This window comes from Elgaria multicarinata, chromosome 11 (assembly GCF_023053635.1).
Source record: "Elgaria multicarinata webbii isolate HBS135686 ecotype San Diego chromosome 11, rElgMul1.1.pri, whole genome shotgun sequence".
Lineage (NCBI taxonomy): Eukaryota > Metazoa > Chordata > Lepidosauria > Squamata > Anguidae > Elgaria > Elgaria multicarinata.
The window spans coordinates 28,936,528-28,962,557 of record NC_086181.1 but is presented as its reverse complement, the minus strand read 5'-3'; the positions used below and the strand labels follow the sequence as shown (position 1 = coordinate 28,962,557).

At 46.5% G+C, this 26,030-nt stretch overlaps 1 protein-coding gene across 1 annotated transcript; it reads left to right on the top strand.

Moving 5' to 3' along the window:
* The first annotated feature begins 3,668 nt into the window (after positions 1–3,668).
* On the top strand, positions 3,669–25,531 carry SLC6A16 (solute carrier family 6 member 16). The gene is made up of 12 exons (XM_063138313.1): positions 3,669–3,837; positions 7,928–8,760; positions 10,549–10,706; positions 12,096–12,222; positions 14,133–14,308; positions 15,262–15,372; positions 16,689–16,930; positions 18,920–19,103; positions 19,642–19,843; positions 22,173–22,332; positions 23,278–23,440; positions 25,209–25,531. The coding sequence occupies exons 2-12, from the start codon at positions 8,565–8,567 to the stop codon at positions 25,476–25,478; spliced, it is 1,989 nt and encodes a 662-aa protein (XP_062994383.1). The 5' UTR covers positions 3,669–3,837; positions 7,928–8,564; the 3' UTR covers positions 25,479–25,531.
* The last annotated feature ends 499 nt before the right edge of the window (positions 25,532–26,030 follow it).

Sequence of the window (26,030 nt, the reverse complement as noted above, 5' to 3'; positions counted from 1 at the left end):
TCAGTGGAGGCTCACTTGTGGGGAAGACTGAGTCCAAAAGCTGGATTTAAAAGGAGGAGAGAGATCTGTCCTGATACTAGCAGGTCTCCTAATCTAAGAAGAGAGGAACAACTGGCAGATCTGTGGTTTAATTGTCTGTTGCTGTCACTTCCTTTTTAAGGAGATGCTCAAGGCTGCTTTTAAAGCGGCAGCAACCTCTGTGCCAAGGTTTGTAGGTCACTTTGTAACACGATGCTGAACGAAGGAGAGAGTGAGTGGGATGGAACATTTGGAAGCTGGCTCCAGCACTTGGAAGAGGGCAAACTTCCCACTGATCCATATAGGACTGGGATGGGAGCAGGGGAAGTATGCCGGACAAAGATGTATGCCTCAATCAGTTGAGTCCGGTCATTTCCAAACTCTGTGTGTGCGCCCTGCTGCGGATGGAGAGAACCATAGCCATGCTGCAGATGTAACTAGTTCTTTAATTAAAGTCTCTTGTAAACTCTGGGCATGCCTCTTCCAATCGACTTTCTATGATTAGGGTGACCATATGGAAAGGAGGCCAGGGCTCCTGTATCTAACAGTTGTATAGAAAAGGGAATTCCCTCTTCGTCACAACAGTTAATGCTGCAGGAGCCCTGCCTTCTTTTGTATCTGGCCACTCTAGGATAGCTCCTGCAGCTTTAACAGTTGTGATGAAGAGGGGATTTCACCAGGTGCTGCATGCACACCAATGGCACCTGCTGAAATTCCCTTTTCTTTGCAACTGTTAAAGATACAGGAGCCCTGTCCTCCTTTCCATATGGTCACCCTAGTATAGGCCAGTGAAAATCGACTTGGTAGGAATCATGCTTTTAGAAATTTGGAGCAGGAGCCACCAGGTTAGCCCATACCATTGCAAGACTGCCCCAGGTAAACGGGTCAAGAGATAATAACTACAGATTTTTGATGACCAAGGAAGTAAACTCCTGTATAACTTGAAAAAACTTATTTGTGCGATTTTGTGATGCCATGAAATATAAATGCAGGTGTGTCCGTGTTGGTGAGGGAGATGACCAGAGGGTGTAATCCCACTTCCCACGGGCCACTTCACACCTCCATTTAACAAGTTACGGGTTTGTATGAACACCCCTTATGCCTGGCTGCCTTTTTGCTTTTACAGAACAATGGAATCCAGTGCTGTGTCACATAGGCTGTACAACAGATTGGTGAATATGTTTCTCTTCAGATGCAAGAGTTAATGGCAGGGCTGGCTCCAGGAGGTGGTATGGTAGAGCATTTGCCCAGGGGCCAAGATCAATTGAAATGCAATAAATAAATAAATACAGGGCACATGCCTGACATGAAGAAAATTCACAGTTATGATTATTGTCTATAATAATATTTAGTAGTAGCAGGGGTAATAAAATAATATTAATAATATTTCTACAGTGCCATTAGCATATATAGCACTTTACAGAGTTGCATAAACAAAATAATTAAACTTTTTTTAAAAAATGAGATGGGTTCTTGCCCCCGATCACAAGTTGGGAAGACACAAAAGCTACTATTACTTACTGTTACAAGGAAAAGTCATGCTTAATTATTACTTTCCCCCCATTTATTAGTCACTTCATAGCCAAAGCAGTCAGGCTAACATACAAAATAAAAGCAAACATAATAAAACCAATGATATTTATTATTTTATTTATTTAAAACATTTGTATCCCGCCCTATATCACTAGGATCTCAGGGCGGTGTACAAATGAAATTATACAATATAAAACAAATATACACAGCTAAAAACAAATTAAACCATTACACATTAAATATTATTTTAAAAGCAGCAGCAATAATTCAGGGGAAATTAAAAGAGATCAATAACGAAGACAATTGAGAGATGGAGAAGACGATTTTAAAATGCGCAAATTTTTTGTTCTTTGTCCCTTATTATAGTAACCTGCTAGAATCAAAAATAGCTTCCCAAATTAACAACTCGGCCCTAAATTTGCAGCCTCTCCAATGAAATGGGCTGCCGGCCAGTTGATCAGTTGGAACTGCAAACCTGCATTCAGTTCAGCGCCTCAAACCCCAGCAGGCCAGTGGGGATTTAAGCAGCCCATTAATTTGGTCAGGTCGACAGAAAGATCTTTTTGCGTAAGAGCACATTGGCCCATTGAACCATGTTGGCACTTGGCGAGTCTTCTGCAGTTCCCTTTCTCAAGGAGGACTGAAACGGTTGTTTCATAGGCTCACAAAGAGCCTCCAGCCATACCCAGTTGTTTAAACATGGTTATCCTTGTGTACCTTGAGGCCCAAGATATATGTGCTGCTCAGTCATGCATAGTTTGTCCCCAAGATTTTCTTTCTTTTGTAATACATTTGACAAAAATGCACTCAATAGAAGCTGCAAACTAAAGTGGAAAACTGGAGCTCTGTACATGTGAACGCTTCTATATGTTTTCCTTGTAGGAAGGAAAGTGTGTACATGCAAAAAAAAATTTAGTTGAAAAACAGCAAACAGGGAAGGGGTTAATAACCCACCAGTACTCACTTCCCATATCGTAGTCCTGCATTTGAAGCCTTTGCCTCGTTCCGCTTTGTGAAACAAAGGACGTGGAGGAGAAACCACAGGCAGGTGGGCGTTGCATGTAGTTGTGCAACTTGGTACACGCAGCTCTGGAATAGCAACCTCCTTATGCATAATCACCTCAGGGGATCTTTCATGCAGTTATCCATTTTTATGGATTAAAAACCATTTAAAAAATCCAAAATGATATGCATATGGATGGCCCCATCAGGACAGGCTTCTGAATAGGCCTTAAAATCTCATTTACCTCAGGTTGCTTTTTCTTAAAAAAGTGTTTATGGTGCTGCTGGTCAGTGCCGGTTCCAGGTTTTTGAGGACCCATGGGCAAGACACCCTCTATGGCAGCCTTCCTCAACCTGGGGCGCTCCAGATGTGTTGGACTGCATCTCCCAGAATGCCCCAGCCGGCTGGGGCATTCTGGGAGTTGTAGTCCAACACATCTGGAGCGCCCCAGGTTGAGGAAGGCTGCTCTATGGACCTTCTCACTGCTATTGTTTCAGCTGCTATTGTTGCTCCACCTCTTTCTCCTCATCACTACCACTGGGTTGCTTGACAGGCAGAGAACCAGGCTGCAAGTAGGCCATGGCAACAGCTATTGCTCTTTCTACCACCACAGTTGTCTGGGCCAAAGCGAGAAGTGGGGGAACCAGCAGGTGAAGAGGAAGTGCAACTCCACAGGGCTTTTGTCAGTGGACCCATGCTGAGGTCTGGGCCCTCTGCACGTGCCCAACCATGCCAACCTTTGACACTGGCCCTGCTGCTGTTGTGAAATTTTGTATGTATGTATGTATTTATTGCATTTATAACCCAAGGAGTCTGTGACTGGCCCAAAGTCACCCAGTGAGCTTCCGTGGCTGAGTGGGGACTAGAACTCAGATCTCCCGACTCCCAGTCCAACACTTTAGCCACTACACCACACTGGCACTCTTTTGCACTGTTTTAGCTGATCTATTACTACTGGCCTGTTACAGTTTTATGCTGCTGTTTTTAAATGGTGATTCTTATTGACATTTTGAGAATGAGTTTTATGGGCTGTTTTTGATGTATGCCAACTTTTAAAGGCTTTGTCTAAGAGGCATCCTCAAAATAGCTAAATAAATGTCTGAATGGACAACTCCAGACCTAAGGCTACTGCTCTACCTTCAGGAACTGCTGCACTACAGGAACTTAATGTATAGGCTCAAGAGGCCAAGTGCTGAAAGGAAAGGAAAGGAGAACGGACCAGCTGTTGTAAACCGTGCTTTGCCTGTTGTATGCTTGGACGAGCACATAAGTAGCCTTCGCAAGTAAGTATACTGAGCCTTCCTCTGGATGTGTGAATGTAACTTAATTTGAGCCAGGGGTTAAGTCTGCAATCGTTTCTCATATATGAAGCTGTTTTTTAACAAGTCAGCCCATTAGTGCATTTAGCTCAGTGTTGTTAAATCTGGCTAGTTAGTCACTCTCCCAAGATTTCCGGCAAAAAAAGGTGTGATTGAGTGAAGAAGTGGATTGGAATTGCAAACCCTACTGGCCAATCACAGTCCTTGTTCTGGGGACCAATCACATGGCAGTAGCTGCGATACATCATGTTTCAAGTTGGGGAAAGTCAGTTTTGCTGTTTGTTCTGAAACTGAAGCGCAATTGGAGATTGTGTGAATATTTGAAGTATTTCTCAAATTAAAAATGTATGTACATATATCATAAATAAAGCAATGGCACAAAAGAAAAGAGTTCATTGGGCACCTAGGAAAAGAGGCAGGATTGTTGTATTACGTGAATCAGGTCTTTCAATTGATATATAAGCATTTGAATTTCGTGAAACAAATTTTCTATAAGCATGCAAAGTTGCAAAACATGCAAATTTCAGAAAGTGTCCACAATTTTGGCAACCACTGTAAATATTGTAAATAAATAAATAAATAATAGGCAAGTCAGTGCTAGCAGAGAGACGAGTCAGCGTGTGCCTGGGAGCTTTGCAGAGGGGACAAAACGATCAGTCACATGGATGATCTTTCCCAACAGGCAGCCTGCAAACATACATGCTCTTGCTTCCTACCCCACCATAAGATAGCTGCCTTGAAGGGCCGTCATCTGCATAGTCTGCGGATGTGAAGATATAAATGCCTGTTCTGAATTTGCAGGAGGTTAGGCATGGCAAACACTACCCCCGTGGCCTTTCCAAACAAGCAGCTGGCACAGGCGGATAGGCAAAGCACACACTGTCCCATGTCAGCGCTGCCCCTTTCCTGAACTCTTCCCCCCTCCCCCCCCCAATGATTTGGCACCCTCCCTTCCTTTCATGTCTGACCTTGGCCAGCCTTGTTCCCGCAAAGGTTACTTCGGCCTCAATCCTCATTGTAGGAAATAATGAGACCTTGGCATTGACATTGGCACGGGAGAAAGCGGAGGGCAGAGAACCAGAGAAGGCCGCCAACACAGAGCCTGGCATGACGGTTGGCATAACCTCTCGCACTGATCTTCTATGGGGCCATGGGGTGGGCATATTCAGGGGGTTCTGCGAATGGGCGCAAAGGCGTGGGGGAGAGAAGAGATTATTACCTGGGGCCTCATCTACACCAAGCAGGATATTCCACTATGAAAGCGGTATATAAAAGGCAGGAGCCACACCAAGCAGCATACAGCAGTATGAAAGCGGTATATAGTATGTCTCAATGGGCCCCAACAGTTGTCAGTACACTTCAATACCGCTATAAAGCAGCAGTGTGGTTCCTGCCTTTTATATAACGCTTTCATAGTGGAATATCCTGCTTGGTGTAGATGAGGCCTGGGTCTATAGTTTTGGAGCTCTATCGATCTGATTTGTACCCCACCCTTCTACCAAGAAAAATGGCACTCAAGGCAGCTTGCAATCAGAAATAAAACTTGATTAAAACAACAATACAATAAAAGCCTCAGAGTGAAATTAAAAAACACAACCATAACAGAATTGAAACCGCATCCAGCCCAATGTATCTCCTTACATGCCAGCATGAATAAAAAGGTGGGAAATGACAGAAAGCTGTACTAGTTCTGCTGCAGAGATTATTCTCTGAGTCTTACCAATGCTCTCTACCGGTACCGTGGCTGGGAATTGGATGCTGCTTCGTATGTCAAACAAAACACAATTTTCAGCCAGGCAACAACCAGTGGGAGAGAAAAATCAGCAATAGTGAAAATGCTGTTTTCTGCAGAAAAAAAATGGAGATTGTATGAGGGGAGAGAGAGACATGGGGAAAGGCTAGGGGAAAAAGTGTGAGGCCAGGGCATGCAGAACGGGGATAGTAGTGCAGAGGTTTTGAGTAGGATTACAGAGAGGTGGACAAGGAAGAACCCTAAAATGGCTACGGAGATCCAAACAATGGATATCAGTATGATGAAAAAGATCTGATCTTAAGGAGGCAGGAGATTAGGGGCACCTACGCTGCCATTATTTGCGCATGCTCAGAACTAACTCGACCCTCTAATATGAGATCCAGATATTTGAACTCCCATTCTTTTCTTTTAAGTTTCTAGTCCTTATGGCTACCAAGGAACAACTAACATGCTTTTGACAGTTGCTAATTGTATTATAATCTGTAAACAAAACAAAACAGAATGGGTCTGGGTCAGGATAATGGTTTAGGGCAAAAGTAGACAACCACTGGGTCCCTCTAGATTTTTGGGCTATGACTACCATAAGCGCTAGCCATCATGGATTATGAAAGATAGTCCAAAACTGTCCTGGTTTACAGGATAAGACGCCTTTATTCCATACAGTTACCCCAGGTTTTCCCTGAAGCCAGTGTGGTGTAGTGGCTAAGGTCTTGGACTGGGAGTCCGGAGATCCGGGTTCTAGTCCCCACTCGGCCATGAAAACTCACTGGGTGATTTTGGGCTGTCACATACTCTCAGCCCAATCTACCTCACAGGGCTGCTGTTGTGAGGATAACATGGAGAGGAGGAGGATTATGTACGCCGCCTTGGGTTCCTTGGAGGAAAAAAGGTGGGATATAAACGTAATAAATAAAAATAAATAAGACCTTTTCCCGCAAGACCTTTTCCATAGATTTCTGGAGAACTCTCTTTTTGTTGCCTTCCATCAGTACTATTTCATGAGAGCCAACTCCTCTCTCCCGACTGTGAACAACCATTCTGTTTGTTCTAAGGAAAAGCAAACAAACATTTTCCAATGATGCCAAAAAACCATGCTTTTGCAAACTATCTAAACGAAGTGTATTTATGTCAATTTGAATAATTCCAGGGACAGTAATTAGGTCTAGAAAGGTGCACCGTTTCACATAACTTGAATCCCCTGACAGTAGTGGTAAGAAGATACCCAAACAGGCTTTTGAAAGGCACTTTGTGTTGGGGGGGTGTTTTTGGCTCAGAAAAGCTGCTGCTCCCACTTTGTGAACGTAAATACCATTTATTGAATTTCTGCGGAAAGGGACCAAAGACAGCTACAGCTCAGGAGCAAGTGAGGTCCTTATCCACCTCTCAGTCTCTCTTTATTATATCCACCCCCACCCTGCCCTTCTGACAAAAGTTGTTTGCCAAAGTGCCCCGCAGCAATTAAAATTCAATATGCGATGCTTTGCAAAGCTGAGAACCAGGCACGGGGCCTGCCCTCAGGCGCTTATAAACGAAAAGCCTAGGAGCACAAGGAAATGGCAGAGAATAGGGAGAGTGGTTTGACCACGCCAAGGCAAATTGGTGAGACGTTTTAGGAAAGATTTGCATCCGGTGGATGATCTTTGCTGGGAGGACACAAGGGGTGCAACTACCCAGCATCCCTTGCTCTCTGTCCAATGACAGGCCAGAGTGACTTTTCCCTTGCAAGGGCAATCAAAGGGCCACTGGCTGTTGGAGCAAGAGGGTTGCTTCCGGCAATGCAGAGGGAGCGGGACAAGGGATCTCCTTCTCTGGCCTGTGTTTAGGGCTCAGGTTGATCTTCCCGTTACTGTGGCATTTTTCCTGGGAGGAAAGGGATGTAAGCTCCCAGAGGCCCGTGCTCCTTTGACTGACCCGTACTGCAAAGAGAGAATCTATTATGGGCCTGTTCACAATCTTCCAAACCATGTTCGATTGGCAAACTGGGCAAACTATGCTTTGCCTTCCAACCAGGTTCGAAACCCTGGTTTGAATTTGGTTTCAGCCCCTGATTTGAGGGTGGGGATATGTATAGTTTTCCCTGTTTAGATGTTTGGATAAAGTTTGCAGCTGCAAAGAAGGAAGGGATGTTGCAGGGGAAGGAGGGGGCACACTCCGGCCCGTGAATCTGCAGCATCTTCCTGACCTTCTGAACCATGGTTTGGAGAATGGGAAATATTACATCCCAACTGACTGTACATCTTGGCATATCGTTCTTCTCAATCCTCTGCTCACCTGTCCTTTCTGTGTCTGTCCTTTTTTCAGGCTTGAATCTCGTTGCCTTGGGGAGAAATTGGGGGTGTGAGTGTGACTCCCGGCGCATGCAATCCATCACGCCTTTGGGACACTCTTTTCACCCAGTGACATGTGTGCGATCAAAATGTGGCCACGCGCAGTACAATGGCTGTGATTGAAGGTGGGAACGTACAACGCAAGACCTGCTTAACGCTTAAGCAAGAACCCCGGTTTGTGATAGTGACTTGTATGTGTGCAGCTGTGAACTGAAGCTGTAGTGGTACGTGCAAGCTTCGTTCATGTTGAAGTGTGTAGACACTCTGAATAATTGTATGAACGTGTGTAGCTGTGACTGTACAATAGCATCAGGGCAGAAGCTGTGTGTGCGCGTGCGTGCATGTAGGCCTATGGACTACTGTGTAAGGACATTGACACATGAATGCACACGTCTGAGTGAGTAACGGCTATATTTGTTAATGTGTAAGGAGTGCATACACTTGCCAGAGTGCAATTTCCATTTTTTCCAGCACTACAGTTCACAAGAGTGTGTGCTCGGACAGGCAATTTTAGAAGAAGTGGGGTTTTTTGCCTGCCGTGTGTGACTGTGCAAGGGCCATAAGATCTGGTTGTGTGTACTGTGCGTGTGTGTTGCACATCCCCTTCATCAATGGAGAAGTCCAAAGCAGACCTAGAATCTGCAGCGAACCCTGAAGGTGAATCCAATCAAGACCTGCTCCATGAGGAACTCGATTCCCGGCCTGCCTGGGGCTCCAAGGCCCAGTATATCCTGGCCCAGGTTGGCTTTTCTGTCGGGATTGGCAACGTCTGGCGGTTCCCTTACCTTTGTCATCAAAATGGGGGAGGTGAGTAGACACGGGCAATCCGGTCCAATCTGGGACTGGGATATTATGCCAATCTGAACACCATCTCCCTCCGAACAAAGTGTTAAAGTACTCAGAAACAAAATCCTGTTTAATAAATAAAAAATTCATGATGACATGTGCTTGAGACAGAGGGGGAAAAAGGGAGCCCAACTGAAGCACAGTGCAAGGGGGTGAACCAGAAGGGGCAATCAGCATTGAGGGTCTCTTCAAACAGGGTGGGAGTGGGGGATCAAGTTTCCTTACCATTGTTCTCTTCCTGGTTCTCTTCCGCTTTTGGAACGAGCACAATTACTACACGGAGAAGAGAGCAGCGACCACGTGGTCTGTACATTTCAATGGGACAGCGCCCTCTGGTGGGCATTTTATAGCACAAATTCAGAAGAGTCGGGTTTTCTGAGGTTTATTTTGTGACACTAAAACTGAGAAAAGGAGCAGGAGACGCACGGGAGGCTGACTGCGTCATCAAAAAGGCCCACAAACTTCCATGAGTAGCTAGTAACAGGTGTGCTATAAATCATTCATTTAAAGCTCCCAGTCCATAGGCTCTACAGGAGCAAAAGGGGGGAAGAATAATTTCTCGAGGCAGGCAAACTTCTTTGTTCCAGCAGGCCTTTGGGAGTAGTCTGGACCTTGGTTTTATTTTTTTTATTTGACATTTTAAACTTTTAAATGTTTTAATACTATAGATGAATTAACTTTTGTATATTTCTCTTTATATGTTTTAATTATATATCTTTAATTTTGTAAAGATTGAATCCCAATATTGGGGAAAAGGCAGGATACAAATTATTATTATTATTATTATTATTATTATTATTATTATTAATAATAATAATAATAATAAATAATCCAAGAACTTCTAAAAATACATCATAAAAGATAACAGGGTAACAACAGATTCATGTAGAAAATGTCATCAGTTCCAAGTAACAATAGACCATGTAACAAAGTCTGGCAGGAATGGACTATATGGACAGGCATAATACAGCTGCAAAAATAATTCACCAACAACTGGCCATCAAATTCAACCTCATCAAACATACTATACATACTCACCTGAAACAATCTTGGAAAATGCAGATCATAAAATATACTGGGACAGAACAATTCATACGGACAAGACAATACCTTGCAACCAACCAGACATAACAGTTATAGACAAAAAAGAAAAACACACTTACCTCATCAACATAGCAATACCTACTGACAAAAAGTGGTAGAAAAGAAAGAGGAAAAGAGAGAAAAATATAACCACTGGCTATGGAAGTTAAAGAGCTGTGGCAACAGGAAAGGTTACAATTATTCCATTAGTCACATCCGGTCACCGGCATCACATTAATTTTTTTTACCGAAAACCTTCAGAAACTGGGCCGACCAAAATACATCCACACCAATATCCAGAAAGCAGTGATACTTAAAACATGCTCAATAGTCAGGAAATTTCTGAATCGGTAATAGGCAGCATGACTTGGCAAAGCCCATCATGTCCATCTAGAAAAAACACCATGAGTGAGAAAAGAAATAATAATAATAATAACAACAAATGCACCTGTGAGCAAGGGCGGATATGAGGGGTTTGGCTGTGGGTAGAGCTCACCCTCCAGCCAAAACCCCATGCCTACTCCTGCTTACTGGTGTGTTTGCCTTTTCCCTTAATTATTCCTGATGCAGAGGATGGTGAGACCCGTGGGGTTGTGGGAGGCTGATGTCTCTAAAATGAATGGTAAGATGGATGCTACAGCTTATATGTACGTCTGTCCCGGACAGGTGCTTTCCTGCTGCTGTACCTGCTGCTCCTCTTTGTCATCGGGATCCCTCTCTTCTTCCTGGAGCTGGCGGCGGGGCAAATCATCCGACAGGGCAGCATCGGGGTCTGGAAGCACATCAGCCCCCGCCTGGTGGGCATTGGCTTTGCAAGCTGCGTGGTGAGTGTCCTGCCCCGGCGTTTCCAAAATTGCCATTTGAGGAGGAAGTTAAAATTATATGAAGCAGTGGGTCAGCAGCTAGCGGCCCGTGGAAGCCAACCAGCCCGCAAAGGAAATGCTGCTTGTTCCAGTAGCTAAAAGGAAACATTTGCCCTTCCATCACGAAGCACCTATATGTTTCCCACACCTGTTTAGAAGCTTTTAGCCTTTGCCACATATCAGTACCTTGCATTTTAAGATAACTCTTGCTGGATCAAACCTAAGATCCATCCAGTCCCCGGGTGGGGAATCTCCCACCCTACAGTTGTTGTTGGACTACAAATCCCATCATTTCTAACCATTGGCCATGCTTGCCAGGGCTGATGGAACTTGAAGTTCAACAATGTCTGGAGGACAATGTCCTGCTTCCACCAGTGGTCAACTAGATGCATCCAGGAAACTCACAAGGAGAGTATGAAGGAGTCAGTCATCTACTGCTGATGCCTTCCAGCAACCATTTTATTCAGAGGTACACTATCATTGAACATGGAGGTTCCATTTCACCATCACGACTAATAGACCCCATGAGTTTGTCTAATCCAGGGGTGTTGAACCTGAGGCTTGTGGGCCAAATCCAGCCCGCCTAACGTTCCAATGTGGCCCTACTGTGTTCCCCAGATGACCACACCCTCTTGTACTGGTGGCTGCACCCCTTTCCCCCAACCACTGATCAATTAGTGGTTAGTTCCATTAACTAATTCTCCCGATGGCAAGACATAATGGAATTGATGGGGAGAATGGCTTGGCCCCCGAGGCCCTGTGCTACGGTCAGTTTGGTTGTTCACCACTGGTGTAAATCGATGCCGTTAGTTTCCAATCGTGAATTCTTGTGGATATGCACGTGAAACATCTCCTGTGCCCTGATCCAGAAGCAGTCACATAACAGAGAATTAGGATTAGGGTATTGTCTAAAATCACATTAGGTTGACTACAGCTGCATCCAGCGAGGAAGTGGAGACACTGATTTTTATGAGCTCCATCGGATGAGCATTTTATTGCACACTCGTGACTGGGCACTCACGGATTTTTGTGGGTCCCTCTCATGACATAGTCTGCTTCGCATGTGCCTCCCACCCCTCCTAGCCTTCTTCGCGCGACAAAAAAACACCCCAGGAAGTCCGACTTAAAATAAAAACAGAATTTGCCGCTGTCTCCTGCAGTGTGCAGGAGAAGCAGCGCCATCAAAATAGCCCACTGAATGGGCCATGTGGACATTGTTTACTTCCTCTTTCAAAAGAGGAAGTAATGAGGGACAAACAGGTGGGCGGAGAACCGATGGTAAGCAAACGCGATTTCCCCCTGTGTGATGACAATCTCTCTCTCTCTCCCTCCCTCCCTCTCCCCATTTAGGTTTGTTCCTTCGTTGCCCTGTACTACAATGTTATCATTGCATGGAGTCTTTTCTACCTGGCCAACTCCTTCCAGTTTCCCCTGCCCTGGATGAATTGTTCGGAACCAATCAACCAGACAGTCCCAGGTATGTGAAAAATGACTGAAGGTCAGGCGGGCACCGTCTCTTCTCCCTGCAGTTTAATTCTAGGGACCTCTCTGCACCCTTAAACTGCTTTTAGCCACCATTCCCTCCACACAGGGAATTCTGGGATGAGGAACTATGGTTTTCAGCCCATCACCAAACAGCGATTTCCAGATCTTTTGCAGGGAGCCATGAATATGCTGGTATAAAAGTTGGGTAGCTCCAACTGGAGGAATCAGTGGTAGAGCACATGTTTTGCATGTGGAAGATCCCGGGTCCAGTCCTTGGCCTCTCTAGGTAAGGCTGGGGGAAAAACCCTGCCTGCAACCCTGAGGAGTTGCTGCCAGTCAGTGTTGACAACACTGATCTAGGTGGACCACTGACTTCGACCAATACTGATCTAAAAGGACCAATGGCTCATTACCTGTCCTAAATGAACCAATAATCTGACTCCATATAAGGCAGCTTTCAATGTTCCCAGCTCACAGCCAGGGGACTAAACCTGGTCTCTTAAGCGGTGCTCTATTATTATTATTATTATTTATTACATTTATATACTGCCACATAGCCAAAGATCTCTGGGCGGTTACAAAGATTAAAGCACTGAACATTAAAAACCGATATACAAAATTTAAAACCATAAAACGCATAAAAACAGATTAGATCATCTCCATTTAAAACAACTATTCAGTTAAAAAACTCAACATATGCTGCTAAATGCCTGGGAGAAGAGAAAAGTCTTGACCTGGCACTGAAAAGATAACAATGTTGGCACTAGACGAGACTCACCGGGGAGATTGTTCCATAATTGGGGGGCCACCATTGAAAAGGCCCTCTCCCTTGTTGCCATCCTCCAAGCTTCCCTCGGAGTAGGCACCCGGAGGAGGATCTTAGATGGTGAGCATGGTGTATGGGTAAGTTCATGTCGGGAGAGGCGTTCCATCAGGTATTGTGGTCCCAAGCCGTGTAAGGCTTTATAGGTTAAAACCAGCACCTTGAACTGGGCTCAGAAATGTACAGGCAGCCAATGCAAGCGGGCCCTTTTCACCCTTCAAAGGCCCTGAACTGTTGCCTCCGGGAAGGGGAAAGAAAGGAGATGAAAGTTGCTTCCACATTCAACTTCCTTTAGCGCTGCTGAGGCATTCTTATTTATTTTATTTTATTTACAATATTTATATACCGCTCCCCATTCAAAATTTCGGAGCGGTGTACAAGATAAAACACTCAATTGGGAGCCGAATCAAAACAGTGATTCCACACAGCATTTAGCATGGCAGTTTATTATTCAGCAATGCCCTTTACTACAGCCAAGATCTTTCTACAAGTAAGTCCTGTTCAGCAAAGATCCCCCTTCAATGTGGTATTAGCAGCTCTCACTGTGTTATTTCCTGTTCAGCGTGGCTGTGGGATTAATGATGGATTTCCTCTTAATTGCCCCTTTAGTAGTCAGCTTCTGTTCCCAAGGGGAGGAAGGCTTTAATTGCCGGCTTCCTTTCATTGGTTTGATTTTGTTTTTAATAGCAAAATAGCTATAGAAATAATGAGAATGATGAAAGGAAACTGACTAAAAAACCCAGGACTGCCTCATTATGATTGCATAGAACAGCCTTCCCTAACCTGGTGCCTTCTGGATATGTTGGACTACAAGTCCCAGCATCCCCAGCCAACCATGCTGGGAGTTGTAGTCCAACACATCTGGAGGGTACCAGGTTGGGAAAGGCTGACAGTGAGACAAAATAAACTCCTGTTTGTCAGGAAGGGTTTAAGAAATGTATAGACCAGATGGATTTGGCTGAACAGGTACTTTACCTGTTTCTTTCCAAAATAAAAAAATACCAGTGGGTGGAGGAAAAGAAGATTTGCCCCTAACTCTTACATTTCTCCCTTTCTTTCTGCCTTTGTTGTCTTCTTAGAAACGGAGTGTGCTGCCAGTTCTCCCACTGTCTACTTCTGGTACCATAAGGCCTTGCATGTGACCAGCTCCATCGAAGAGAGTGGAGGCCTGAATCCGGCTCTTACTGGCTGCCTCTTTGCTGCGTGGGCTCTGGTGTGTCTGGCCATGATCAAAGGCATCAAATCATCCGGCAAGGTCAGTCTCCGGGTGCTTTTCCAGTCTCCTCTCAGCCGCGACTGACCTTCTCTTCTGGGTCGTAGCCACAGGGCCCTTCATGGAGATTCCAGGGCCCTTCCCTGTATTTTCAGCTTTTGATTTTTCAAAGAAAAGCACACCAAGGATCAGAGGTGATCCGGAGTTGTAGCCCAAAACATCTGGGAGGCACGAGGTCAGGGCAAGCTCTGTAGCCTCTCTCTGGAATAGCATGACTAGGTTTTTTATAAACATCTACGAATCTCCATGAGCCCCTGCCAAAAAGTGAGGTGGGTGGCTACCAGAAGGAGGGTCTTTTCTGCTGTGGCACCCCAGCTGTGGAATGAGCTCCCTAGAGAGGTTCACCTGGCACCTATGTTGTATTCTTTCCAGCGCCAGGTGAACACCTTTTTATTTTCCCAGTATTTTAGCACTTTATCATCCTAGTCTTTTAATTTTGCTATTTTAAATCTGTATTTTGAATCTGTAAATTCTCTGCATTGCTGCTTGGTTTTATTCTTGTACTTTTGCATGGCAGTTTTATATAGTGATTTAAGTTTCCATATTTTATACTTTAAGCCGTACTCTATGGTTTTAATTTTTGTGAACCGCCCAGAGAGCTTTGGCTATTGGGCAGTATAGAAATGAAATAAATAAATAAATGGATAATTAAGACCCATTAGCTTTTTTTTTTTTTTTTTTTAAGACACATATAATACAGGGACGGAGGGAGGGGTCAGCACAGCTTCCTGCATTTTGGGGCTCTCCTTGGGGGCGTGGCTATGGGGATAGTTCTGATGAGTGCCTGCATGCCCAAATTTACCACTACACCACTGGTGGCAAATGAGATTTGTGTGAAGCAAACTATGGGGAGTATGAAAGTGAAACATTGATGGTTGTTCCAGAAACAGCTGTTCCCTGACCCTTTATTTTCCTACCTATTTCCTCGGTGCCAGGTTCTGTATTTCAGCTCCCTGTTCCCCTATGTGGTTCTCTTGTGCTTCCTCGTACGGGCATTGTTGCTAGAAGGTGCAGTTGATGGGATCAAGATCATGTTCACGCCCAAGGTAAGAGAACACTGCCCCCTGCAGCCACAGTGCTCTTAGTCACATGCTGTCAGGTTCTGTCCTGCAGCACCACCTGGAGGCCGCAGTGCACCCTGCCGGCCACAGAGTAGTTGCAGGATCCAGGCTCATATCATCAAGCACTCACAGATGGACTGATGCAGACCAGCTGGAAGCAGCCAGGAACGGGCTATATAAGAACTGCATTTCCACTCCATCTTTGCCTCAGCAACACAGTCTCCTGTAGTCTGTACCTGGCTATCTGTGAATCCTGGATCTTGCTTTATCTTCTGTTTCTCCTGACTACACCTTTTGCCCTGCCTGAACTCAGTTTGCCTCTGGACTCCGAACCTTGCTTGCCTCTGGACCTCGCCTTTTGCCTCCAGCCCTGCCTGGATTCTGTTTGCTGGTTCTACCGCTGTCCATCTGAGGCCTTGCTGCCCACGCCCCTGACACATGCTCCCTCTTCCCCTCCCATGTGGAAATTCTCTGCTTTTCGCTTTACAAAACTTCTAGACCCTCCTTTTCACCAGCAGTATCAAAATGGTCAACAATAAAATGAATCAATGACTGCTTAGCTTAGGAAAAAGGATGAATATGGGGAGACATGATAGACATGTACAATATTATGCACGGTGTGGAGAAAGTGGGTAGGGAGACATTTTTCTCCCTCTCTCATGATACTAGAACCAAGGGGTCATCCCATGAAGCTGATTGGTGGGAGATTAAGGACAAATAAAAAGAAGCGCTTCTTCACGCAGCACCTAGTTATACAATGGAATTTGTTAACACAAGATTGAGCGATGGCCACCAATTTGGATGGCTTTAAGAAGGAACTAGTCAATTTCATGGAGAAGAAGGCTACTAATGGCTACTAGTTCTGATGGCTCTGTGCTACCTCCAGCATCAGAGGCAGTATGCCTGTGTACACCAGTTGGTAGGGAACATGTGTGGGAGGGTGCTCTGGCACTCATGTCCTGCTTGTGGGTTCCCCATGAGTATCTGGTTGCCCACTGTGTGAATGCTGGATGAGATGGACCCTTGGTCTGATCCAGCATGGCTTTTCTTGCGTTCTATGATGAGGATGACAAAGCCTATAGTAAAAGAGGAAACCATTGTCTTGATTTAGGCCTAAAGAAATAGAAACAAACTTTCTGATAAGTTCTAGTTTGCCAGTATTTGCTGCCTTAGGGACAATTGGAAAAGATGTAGCAGAGGTGGAGATGCAGTAAACATGAAGTGTTGCCCCTGAGGACAGACCCCTGTCTAAACTTTTGTTCCCAACTCTTGTCTCCGCCCCCCCCTTCCCCGCCGCCAAGGTGTCCATCTGGGGAGATATGCAGGTCTGGCGCCAGGCAGCCACCCAGGTGTTCTTTGCCCTCGGCCTGGGCTTCGGCACCATCATCGCCTACTCCAGCTACAACCCACGCCACAACAACTGCCACCTGGACGGGCTGCTTGTGTCCGGGGTCAACTTCCTCACCTCGGTCTTGGCCACACTGGTGGTATTTGCTGTGCTCGGCTTTCGCGCCAATATCCTCGCACGGAAATGCATTGCCAGGTCAGTAGCTGCCCTCCCAGGGCCCACATCTTTTGTTGACCCCTTTGGGGGCTTGCCTCTGCTAAAATGCTGCTGCCTACATGAGCAGCCTTAGATTTTAGTTTTCAGTTCAGGGTTTCAAAGTGTGAGACCTTGTTTCTTTGTATGGCCTTCCCCAAGCTGGTACCCTCCTGATGTTTTGGAGTTCAGTTCCCATCAGCCCCTGCCAACATGGTCAGTGGTTGGGAATGCTGGGAGTTGTAGTTCAAACCATCTGGAGGGTACCAGGTTGGGGAAGGCTCAGTATTCTCTTTATTACATTTATATCCCCCATTTTCTAAGTAGGTATCAGCTCAAGAGAGCTTAGAATGGTTTAAAATAAAAACAGGGTCGGCGGGGGGAGGGGGGAGTAACGTTGTTGAGTAGCAACGGATGCCAGTTCTGAGAACCCCTTTCTCCCAGCAACATAAAAGAAGATCAGATGTAACCAAGCAACAATACAAATCGCAGGAGTAGCAGCATAAATCATTTTTTTTTAAATGGATTGTTCCACCGGCATGGGTGACAAGGCCCTTTTCCTTCCTTTCCACCCACCAAGCTTCTGTCAGTGGGAGAAACAATAAGAAGCCCCCCAGTGGTTTAGCACCGAGGTGCAAACAGTGCGGCCTGCGGGCTACAAGGAGCACTCAAAGCCTTGCCTGGTTGCCCCCAACACCTGCTGCTTCCCCAAAAGAATGAGGGGCAGGAGGGGGGGAAACCCACTCTAGGAACAAGCTCTATGACAGGGGTGGGAGACTCAGGCCCAGGGTGGCCAAGCTGGCCCTCTGGAGTCCCCCAGATGGCCACACCTCCTCAGGCTCCACCCCGTTTGCCCCCTCCCCAGGATTTATGCAGTTCTTCCCCAGTTCTAAAAAGTTGAAACGCTTCTCCTAAAGCTTAATTACTGGCAAGAAGAGCTTTAAGCTAAAAGATGCTTGGAAATAGATAGATAGATAGATAGATAGATAGATAGATAGATAGATAGATATGTTGGCCCTTTGCCTCCATCCCCAACCACCAATAGAATGTGGCTTTGGGGACTTCTCTGAAATGGAATTTGGCCCTGAGGCTGAAGGAGTTCCCCCTCCCCCCCACCCGGCTCTGTGGTTTCTGCCATGGAAGTCTCATCCCTAGAGTGTCCCCTGAGCGTCTTCGGAAGCGGTGCTTGGAGGTCCTTCCAGCATCCGGGGATGCTCTAGGAATGAGGCTTCTATTGCAGGAGCCGTAGCATCTTTTTTGCTGATTGAGTTGGAGTAGCTGGGGAGGGGAGGGGGCTTGAACCCCTTGATGCTGTGATGTGGAACAGATGGTGTTGCAGCAAGACCTGAGCATGAGTGGTGTGTCAGCATGTGTGCAGCCCCCGTCACCCCAGTAGGCACCTGATCGGGGTCTAAAAGGTTTTGCATTCCTGGATTATCATTAGCAGACAATTGTAATATCTCATGTTTTTTCCATCAGGGACCTTGTGGGGTTCCCAAGCGGTCTCCCATCCAGACAGACACTGACCAGACATGGACCGATTTAGCTTCAGAAAAGTGGCCACATCAAATGCCCCCAGACTATACCCAAGGGTAGTACCGTATTTCTTCGATTCTAAGACGCACTTTTTTCCCCATATAAACATCTCTAAAAACGGGGTGCGTCTTAGAATCGCAGGTGTGATTATTATTGTTAGAATCAAAGCTTTTTTTCTGTTGGTGGTGCTGGAATTAGTGTGCGTCTTACAATCGATGGCGTCTTACAATCGAAGAAATACGGTATATGTCTAATCCAGCCTTCCCCAACTTGGTGCTCTCTAGATGTGTTGGGCTCCAACTCCATCATCCACAGCCAGCATGATGGGGCTTATAGGCCCAACACATCTGCAAGGTCATCACTCCCAGGCAGTTGGCTTTGGTTTTCTCTTCCGTGTTTTGTCGTCACCCCGATCTCTAACCTTTCTGCTGGCTTTTTGGTTGTTTGTTGTTACAGGAACACAGAACAGTTGTCCCAACTGGTGTCGAATGGCTCCCTCTTTGTGGAGCTCCCTGGAAACTTCTCTGACCTCCCTGCCGCTCACTACAGCACCTGGTATCAGGGGCTCCAGAACAACACGGAGGAGCAGCTGCAGAAGTGGGGCATTAGCGACTGCCGTGCAGAGGATGAGATGAACAAGGTGACTGGGTGGAGCAGGGCGTGGGCTGCCATGAAGGAGCATCCCGCTTCCCCCCTGAAGCATCCGCACTGCGGGGGGAGGGGGGAGGGTGAGACCATTGAGCCATGCTAGCCCTGCACAACTTGTGACCTACCAATCGAAATGCAGCCTGCCAAACTGGTATGGTGGCCTGCCAGGGACAAAATAAAGCTGCCTGAAATAGTAATCTTGGGGTGGTCAAGCACCAGGCAAGCTAAAATGTGGGGCTGGCGAGTTTTATTTGGCCAGGTGGGTCACAAGTGGGGCAGGCCTGGGCTGTTCCATGTTTGCTCAGTTGCCCCTACCCCATACTTTTGCTAGGCTGAGTGGGAGGTGCAGTGAAGGAGGAGCAGTGACCAGGAATCTCTTTTCTCTCTTTCTCTCTCTTTCTCTTCTATGGAGGAATAACTAGGCCCAGCCTGGACTGAAACATTTCCTTCTGTTTGGTTGAAGCATGCCACCCGCCCGTTTCAGTGGATGGTTCCCTGATTCTCTTGTTTTCTCTCTCTTGGGCCTGCAGGACGTGGAAGGCACGGGCCTGGCCTTCATCGCCTTCACAGAGGCCATGACCCTGTTTCCAACCGCCCCGTTCTGGTCTGTGCTGTTCTTTTTCATGCTGCTGAACCTGGGGCTGAGCACCATGCTGGGGAACATGCAAGGCATCATCACCCCCTTGTTGGACAACTTCCAGAGGCTACACCGCCGGCGGACCCTCTTCACAGGTAAGCAGAGCTGCTGCCGTCGAGGTCCCGGGCGCGACTGTCATTAATGGGTACATTACGCAGAACGAGACAGTTGCAGTCCAGGCTGGGTCATTTCGGACGGCAGGGTGGGGAATTGCATCTCTTTTTATCCATTCTGTCTCTTTGGTTTTATCAAAATAGAAAGGTTTTCCATATCGAGTTCAATAATAAATGTTGCACAGAGAAAAAAAATATGGTACAGGCACCAAAGCATAAGACCATAAGCAATCATGCTCCCCCAAGTCGAAAGTTCCCAGCTTGTAATAAACTCGTTCCTTGAGCAGAGGGCTGTGCTAAACCTTTCTCTGAAGTCCTTGCTTGTGGCTACCAGCCTTTCTGCAACTGGGTGCCTTCCAGATGTGTTGGACTACAGTGTATCATGGTGGTTGGCAGATGAATGGGAGTTGTAGTCCCAACATATCTGAAGGGCACCAGGCTTGGAAGGGCTGGTGTACACCTATATACACATAGTGGAGGAAAAGCGGTATGAAACCCAAAGGTAGCAGGCCTGCACAGAACCCATCCTGACAGTTGAGACCCCTTCTCCCTCTCTCAAAATACTAGAACCCGGGGTCATCCCATGAAGCTGATCGGTGGGAGATTCAGGACAAAAAAAAGCGCTTATTTAAACTACGGAATTCACTACCACAAAATGTAGTGATTGCCACCCATTTGGATGGCCTTAGAAGGGGTTGGATAAACTGGAGGCGAAGGCTATCAATGGCTACTAGCCCTGATGGTTGTGTGCTATCTCCAGTATTCGAGGCAGTAAGGCTGTGTGCACCAGTTGCTGGGGAACATGGGTGGGAGGGTGCTGTTGCACCATGTCCTGCTTGTTCATCCCTGGCCGATGGCTGGTTGGCCACTGTGTGAACAGAGTTCTGGACTAGATGGACTCTTGGTCTGATCCAGCAGGGCACTTATGTTCTTATGTGAGATATGGAAACAGTACCCGAACCCAAAGCTTCTTCTATCATAAGGCCAAAAGCAGACAGTGGCTCAGTTCAAACAACATGTTAGTCAACGCAGTGGAAAACCCCACTCAACGGTTGAGTTTTTAGGGGTACTCCCCACACAACATGTTCTAATTCCACCATTGTGTGACTGTGGGCTACTGTGGAGTTGAGTAAAACCCATTGCAACATTTGATTGACAGTTCCTCTGCCCTCTCTGCTCCCCCGGTCCTCCTGATGGTATCCCATCAGCCATTGCTGCAAAAGCACTCGCTCCTTTTGCCACTCTTGCCAGGGAACTCTATGGTCACTGGGAAACTACTCAACAGGAAACCCCATGGAGCCCTCCAGACAACATGGAACACAACGGTTGTGCAGGAATTCGCCTCTGCACATCGTGGAGATTCAGGGTGGAGTATTTTTCCACGGTGGAGTTTTCCCGCCAAACAACACATTTCTCAACGGTGGTGTAAAAACTCTGCCGCGGAGTTCTAAAACCACCATTGAGAAACGTGTTGTCTGAACTGAGCCAGTGTATTGTTTTATACAGAAAGCACCAACCATAATGTCATAATCTTTCAGGTTTCTATAACTAGGATGAGGAGGGGCAGATTGCAATCACTTCAGAGACAAGCAAATAATTATTTAACCGTGTTTTCTTAACCAGAATTTCTGGTAAATAAAAATATTAACAAAAAGATAAATAGAACTACCCTATTTCTTCAATTCTAAGACACACTTTTTTCCCATATAAACATCTCTAAAAATGGGGTGCGTCTTAGAATCACGGGTGTGTCTTAGGTTTGTTTTTTCCTGTTGGTGGTACTGAAATTAGTGTGCGTCTTACAATCAATGGTGTCTTACAATCGAAGAAATACGGTATAAACCAAATAGGAACAGCCCTTAACTTCAAGCCACAGTGCCTGTCTGACTATTTATAGTCTGTAAAACGAAGCATTAGGCCAAGAACTCTGGCTTGGCCCAGTTTTTTTAGTCTTTCCTTGCAGGTCTCTGTTGTGAAGCTTCACGACAGCAGAATGCAGGAAACTGGTGTGTACTGGCTGGCTTGCGCTCTGTAGACTGCAAGTAGCTGGACAGGCTGGTGAGGAGGGAGTGTCTCCTACCCTGACGCCACCGTCCCGCTCCAGTCCCCACACACACATTCCTTGCTATTTATCAGCTGCCTGAGGCACCTGCCTCTTTTATCCCTAACTCTGAGCACTCCCAACAAGGCCCAAACAGATATGAAAGTGCCGTTTCCCATGTCTCTGGCTGATAACAGGGGGCCTTGTTGGTCCACAAATCCTGTCAGGTTCCTGACCATGCCAACTTCCTCTTCCTTTCTCTCCTCACAGTGCTGTGTTGTTCCATTGGGTTCCTGCTGGGCCTGGTTTTCGTCCAACGTTCAGGCAACTATTTTGTGACCATGTTTGATGACTATTCGGCCACCCTGCCCCTGCTTATTGTTGTAGCGTTCGAATCTTTTGCTGTGGCCTGGATCTATGGAGCAGACAGGTAAATCTCCAGCCATGTCTCCCAATTTGTCAGTTTGCCTTGTTCTGTTTGGGTGGGTATCAGGAGCAGGAGTGCTTGCTCTGTGGCCTTGAAACACAGGTGCAGAATTTCAAAAATGCCCCCCTGGGGAGACCCAAGTGAGCCCTCTAGGAGTCCCCTGTCCTCCTGCCCCCTTTCTACCCAACCACCAGTTTTTTCCCCCATTCTAAAAGATGAAATGCCTCTTCTGATGCTTAGTTACTGTCAGTAAGAGCTTTTAGCTAAAATATTTGTTTTTGTTTTTCTGGCCTTGCTCCTTTTCCCTCAGCCAAGGCAGCCACTGGAATCCAGCCCCTGAGTACTTCTCTGAAATGGAATTCAGACCTTGTTTTGAAAGAGGGTTTGTACCCCTGCTTTGGACTGAGCCTGAATTCTCTTCCTCTGAGTTTGCATGACATCTTAACCATAGAATCATAGAATAGTAGAGTTGGAAGGGGCTTATATGGCCATCGAGTCCAACCCCCTGCTCAGTTAAGGAATCCACCTTAAAGCATTCCTGAAAGATGGCTGTCCAGCTGCCTCTTGAAGGCCTCTAGTGTGGGAGAGCCCACGGCCTCCCTAGGTAATTGGTTCCATTGTCATACTGCTCTAACAGTCAGGATGTTTTTCCTGATGTCCATCTGGAATCTAGCTTCCTTTAACTTGAGCCCATTTTTGTGCCCTGCACTCCGGGAGGATCAAGAAGAGATCTTGGCCCTCCTGTGTGTGACATGACAACCTTTCAAGTACTTAAAGAGTGCTATCATGTTTCCCCTGTCTTCTCTTCTCCAGGCTAAACATGCCCAGTTCTTTCAGTCTCTCCTCAAAGGGCTTTGTTTCCAGACCCCTGATCATCCACGTAATCTTTTCACTCCATGCCCTGTCTGCCATCTTGATCTATTTTTTTCTCCTTTTCTTCTTCCTCAGGTTCTTAAGCGACATAGAAAATATGCTGGGGTGGCGGCCTTGGCGTATCTACAGTTACATGTGGCGCTTTGTTAGCCTGGGGTCAATGTTGTGCCTGCTGATAGCAAGCTTGGTGCGCATGTTTTTGGAGAGGCCTACCTACCGGGCCTGGGACACACAAAAGGTAAGAGGTACACGCTTTCCATTCATGTCCCAATTGGCCCTATCACCTCTCTTTAAAATAACAAAGAAATTAAGCACAGTTTGGAGGTGACTGCTTTATAAAGAACAAAGAATCCTGTTGGATCCTGAAGCCTACTTTGTTGCGGTGTGAGCCATTGTGGGCAAAAGCTTACAGGAAATGGATAAAAACAGTGATGTGTGTGATGCAGAAGGCAGTTGAGTGATGGGCGATCCTCTTCCCCAACTCCTGTCGACAGGTATCAAGATCTAACTCCAACTATAGGAGTTATTTTCCTTGCATGCAACCCAACTGATCAAGAGTCCCCTCACTGCTTCCACTGTGGAAGATCCAAGGCATATGGAGTGGTAGGGTGTTCGGATTTGAGGGCGCTTCCACACAGACAGCTTGCAGCGCTGATAACTGATTGCTCTGCATTTACATGCAGAATTGCATTTGACTTTCCACCTCCTGTGTATTTTCTGTGTGTACAACCTATGTCCCATCCATTTCAGGGTCCTTAGCATTACTACTCTGTCTTTGAAAGGAGGGGTGCAGAACCTTAGTCCCAGGAGTAAAATCTGACCCACCTGCATCCCAATCTGGCCCTCTGGGGTTCCCCTGGCCCCTCCCCCTTTCCACCAATCACCGATCATTTGTTAGTTTCCTGGGTTTTGTACGTTTCCCCCCACCATTCTAGAAGCCTGAAATGCCTCTGCTAAGGCTTTATGAGCCAGTGTGGTGTAGTGGTTAGAGTGTCAGCCTGGGACTCAGGAGATCCAGGTTCTAGTCCCCACTCAGCCATGGAAGCTCACTGGGTGACTTTGGGCCAGTCACAGACTCTCAACCCAGCCTACCTCACAGGGTTGTTGTTGTGAGGATAGACTGGAAAGGAGAATTATGTACGTCACATTGGGTTCCTTGGAGGAAAAAAGGCGGGATATAAATGCTATCAATAAATAAAATGTAAGAGCTTCAAACTAAAATATGCAGGTATTTTTTGCATTTTGACCCCACCCCCATTGCCTTTGGCCCCATCCACTGCTGGAATGCAGCCCCCAAAAGATTCTCTGAAATGGAATGAGGACCCCGGGCTGAAAGAAGTTCAACACCCCTGCTTTAGAGGAGGGTGTTTTTGACTTGTGTTGTGAGCAGCCTTTTAGCACAGACTCCTTTTCTGCACCCAAAAGTCCTTTTGCTCAAGCCAAGGCTCAGCAAAAGAGAACTCTCTGTGCATCCTAGCCTGGGTCACTGACGGTGCTACTTCTCCTGGTGAGTTGGTGCTGCCAATATGGAGAGAGCCTTCTCTGCGGAATCCCCACCCCCAAACTGTGCAGGCGTTAAAGGCGTCGGAAGCCTTGTTCTGCAGGAGAGGCCTGATGCCAAGTTAAATGGGCCCAGTGTGGGGCCTTCTCTACAGTGGCCCCATACCTTTGGCACAAGTTGCTATCGGGGATCCGCTATGCTCTGTCATTGCAGGCTTTAAAGAAGGCCTTGAAAACATTGTTTTACCTTGGTCTTCTCTTGATATGACTGCTGTAATTGCTGTTATTGCTTTGTTGCTGCTGCTGGTTTTATTGTCTTTCATTGTTGCTTTTATTGCTGTTTTACTGTGTTCATGTTTACAGCTCTTTTAAGATTTTAACTGTTTTTATATATTTCATTGCTGTAGGTCATATTGGGAGGGCTTCTGCCCTAAACAACCGCCAAGAAATATTTTAAATAAATAAATAAATTGTGTTTTTTTGTGGGGGGTGTCTCTTCTTTGCAGGCAAAGGAGCAGAAGCTGGAATACCCACCGTGGGCCTTGGGCCTCCTCATAGGCCTTATAGTGGTGGCAGCTCTTCCCATCCCGGCCATGTACCTGCGGCAGCTGTTGATGGAGCGGTTTGCCCAGCAACGTGGAAGCCGTCCTGGCCTAGCCATGGCTCGTGTGCCCACAGAGGATGAAGGCGAGGTAGAAGACAAAGAGAGCCCGGCTGATCCCGATCTCCAAGGCAATGGATACTTGCTAGTCCAAACAGAAGACAGGCAGGACTAACTGGGACGTCCAGCTGGAATGTGAACTCTTCCAGCTTCTAGATCAGCCTGACCACTGCGTCAGCCTGACCAAAAAGGCTTCAGGCTGACCGTTCTTAAATCCAGGCTGCTTCCTGGTGAGTGGCTCTTGCCACTAACAAAGCATTGCACTTCTGCTAGAAGCTAAAAGCAGCATTGCAACTGACTTTCCACAGTATGGGATATTGCACTTTTTCTCTGTGCTCCTCATTCCTTACACAGCAGTGGGCCTGACATAGCTACTGCGGGTGGGGAAGAGGGAGGCTCAGTTCACCAGAGGGGCCATTTGAGAGGGGGGAAAACAATTCTGAGTGATCTTTGAAAAAAAAAAGGATTACAAATTGATGACAATGTCGTCTGGGTCCTCTATAAAATATGAGTGAACGAAGCATAGCTATTTCATACCAAACGCCCAGTGTGGAAACTGCCTTGCCAAAGACTGACCAAGGGCATGGAAACCCAGAAGGGAATGAAAAAGGACTGAGCAAAAAAGAATTAAAAGTGAAGTTGGGGGCGACTTGCAGTTTGCTCCACC

Bases quoted from the DNA above. Each gene is read 5' to 3' on its own strand.
- SLC6A16 (XM_063138313.1), top strand. From the start codon at position 8,565: ATGGAGAAGTCCAAAGCAGACCTAGAATCTGCAGCGAACCCTGAAGGT. The intron at 14,309-15,261 runs GTCAGTCTCCGG...CCTCGGTGCCAG, and splicing joins GCATCAAATCATCCGGCAAG to GTTCTGTATTTCAGCTCCCT. The intron at 23,441-25,208 runs GTAAGAGGTACA...TCTTCTTTGCAG, and splicing joins GGGCCTGGGACACACAAAAG to GCAAAGGAGCAGAAGCTGGA.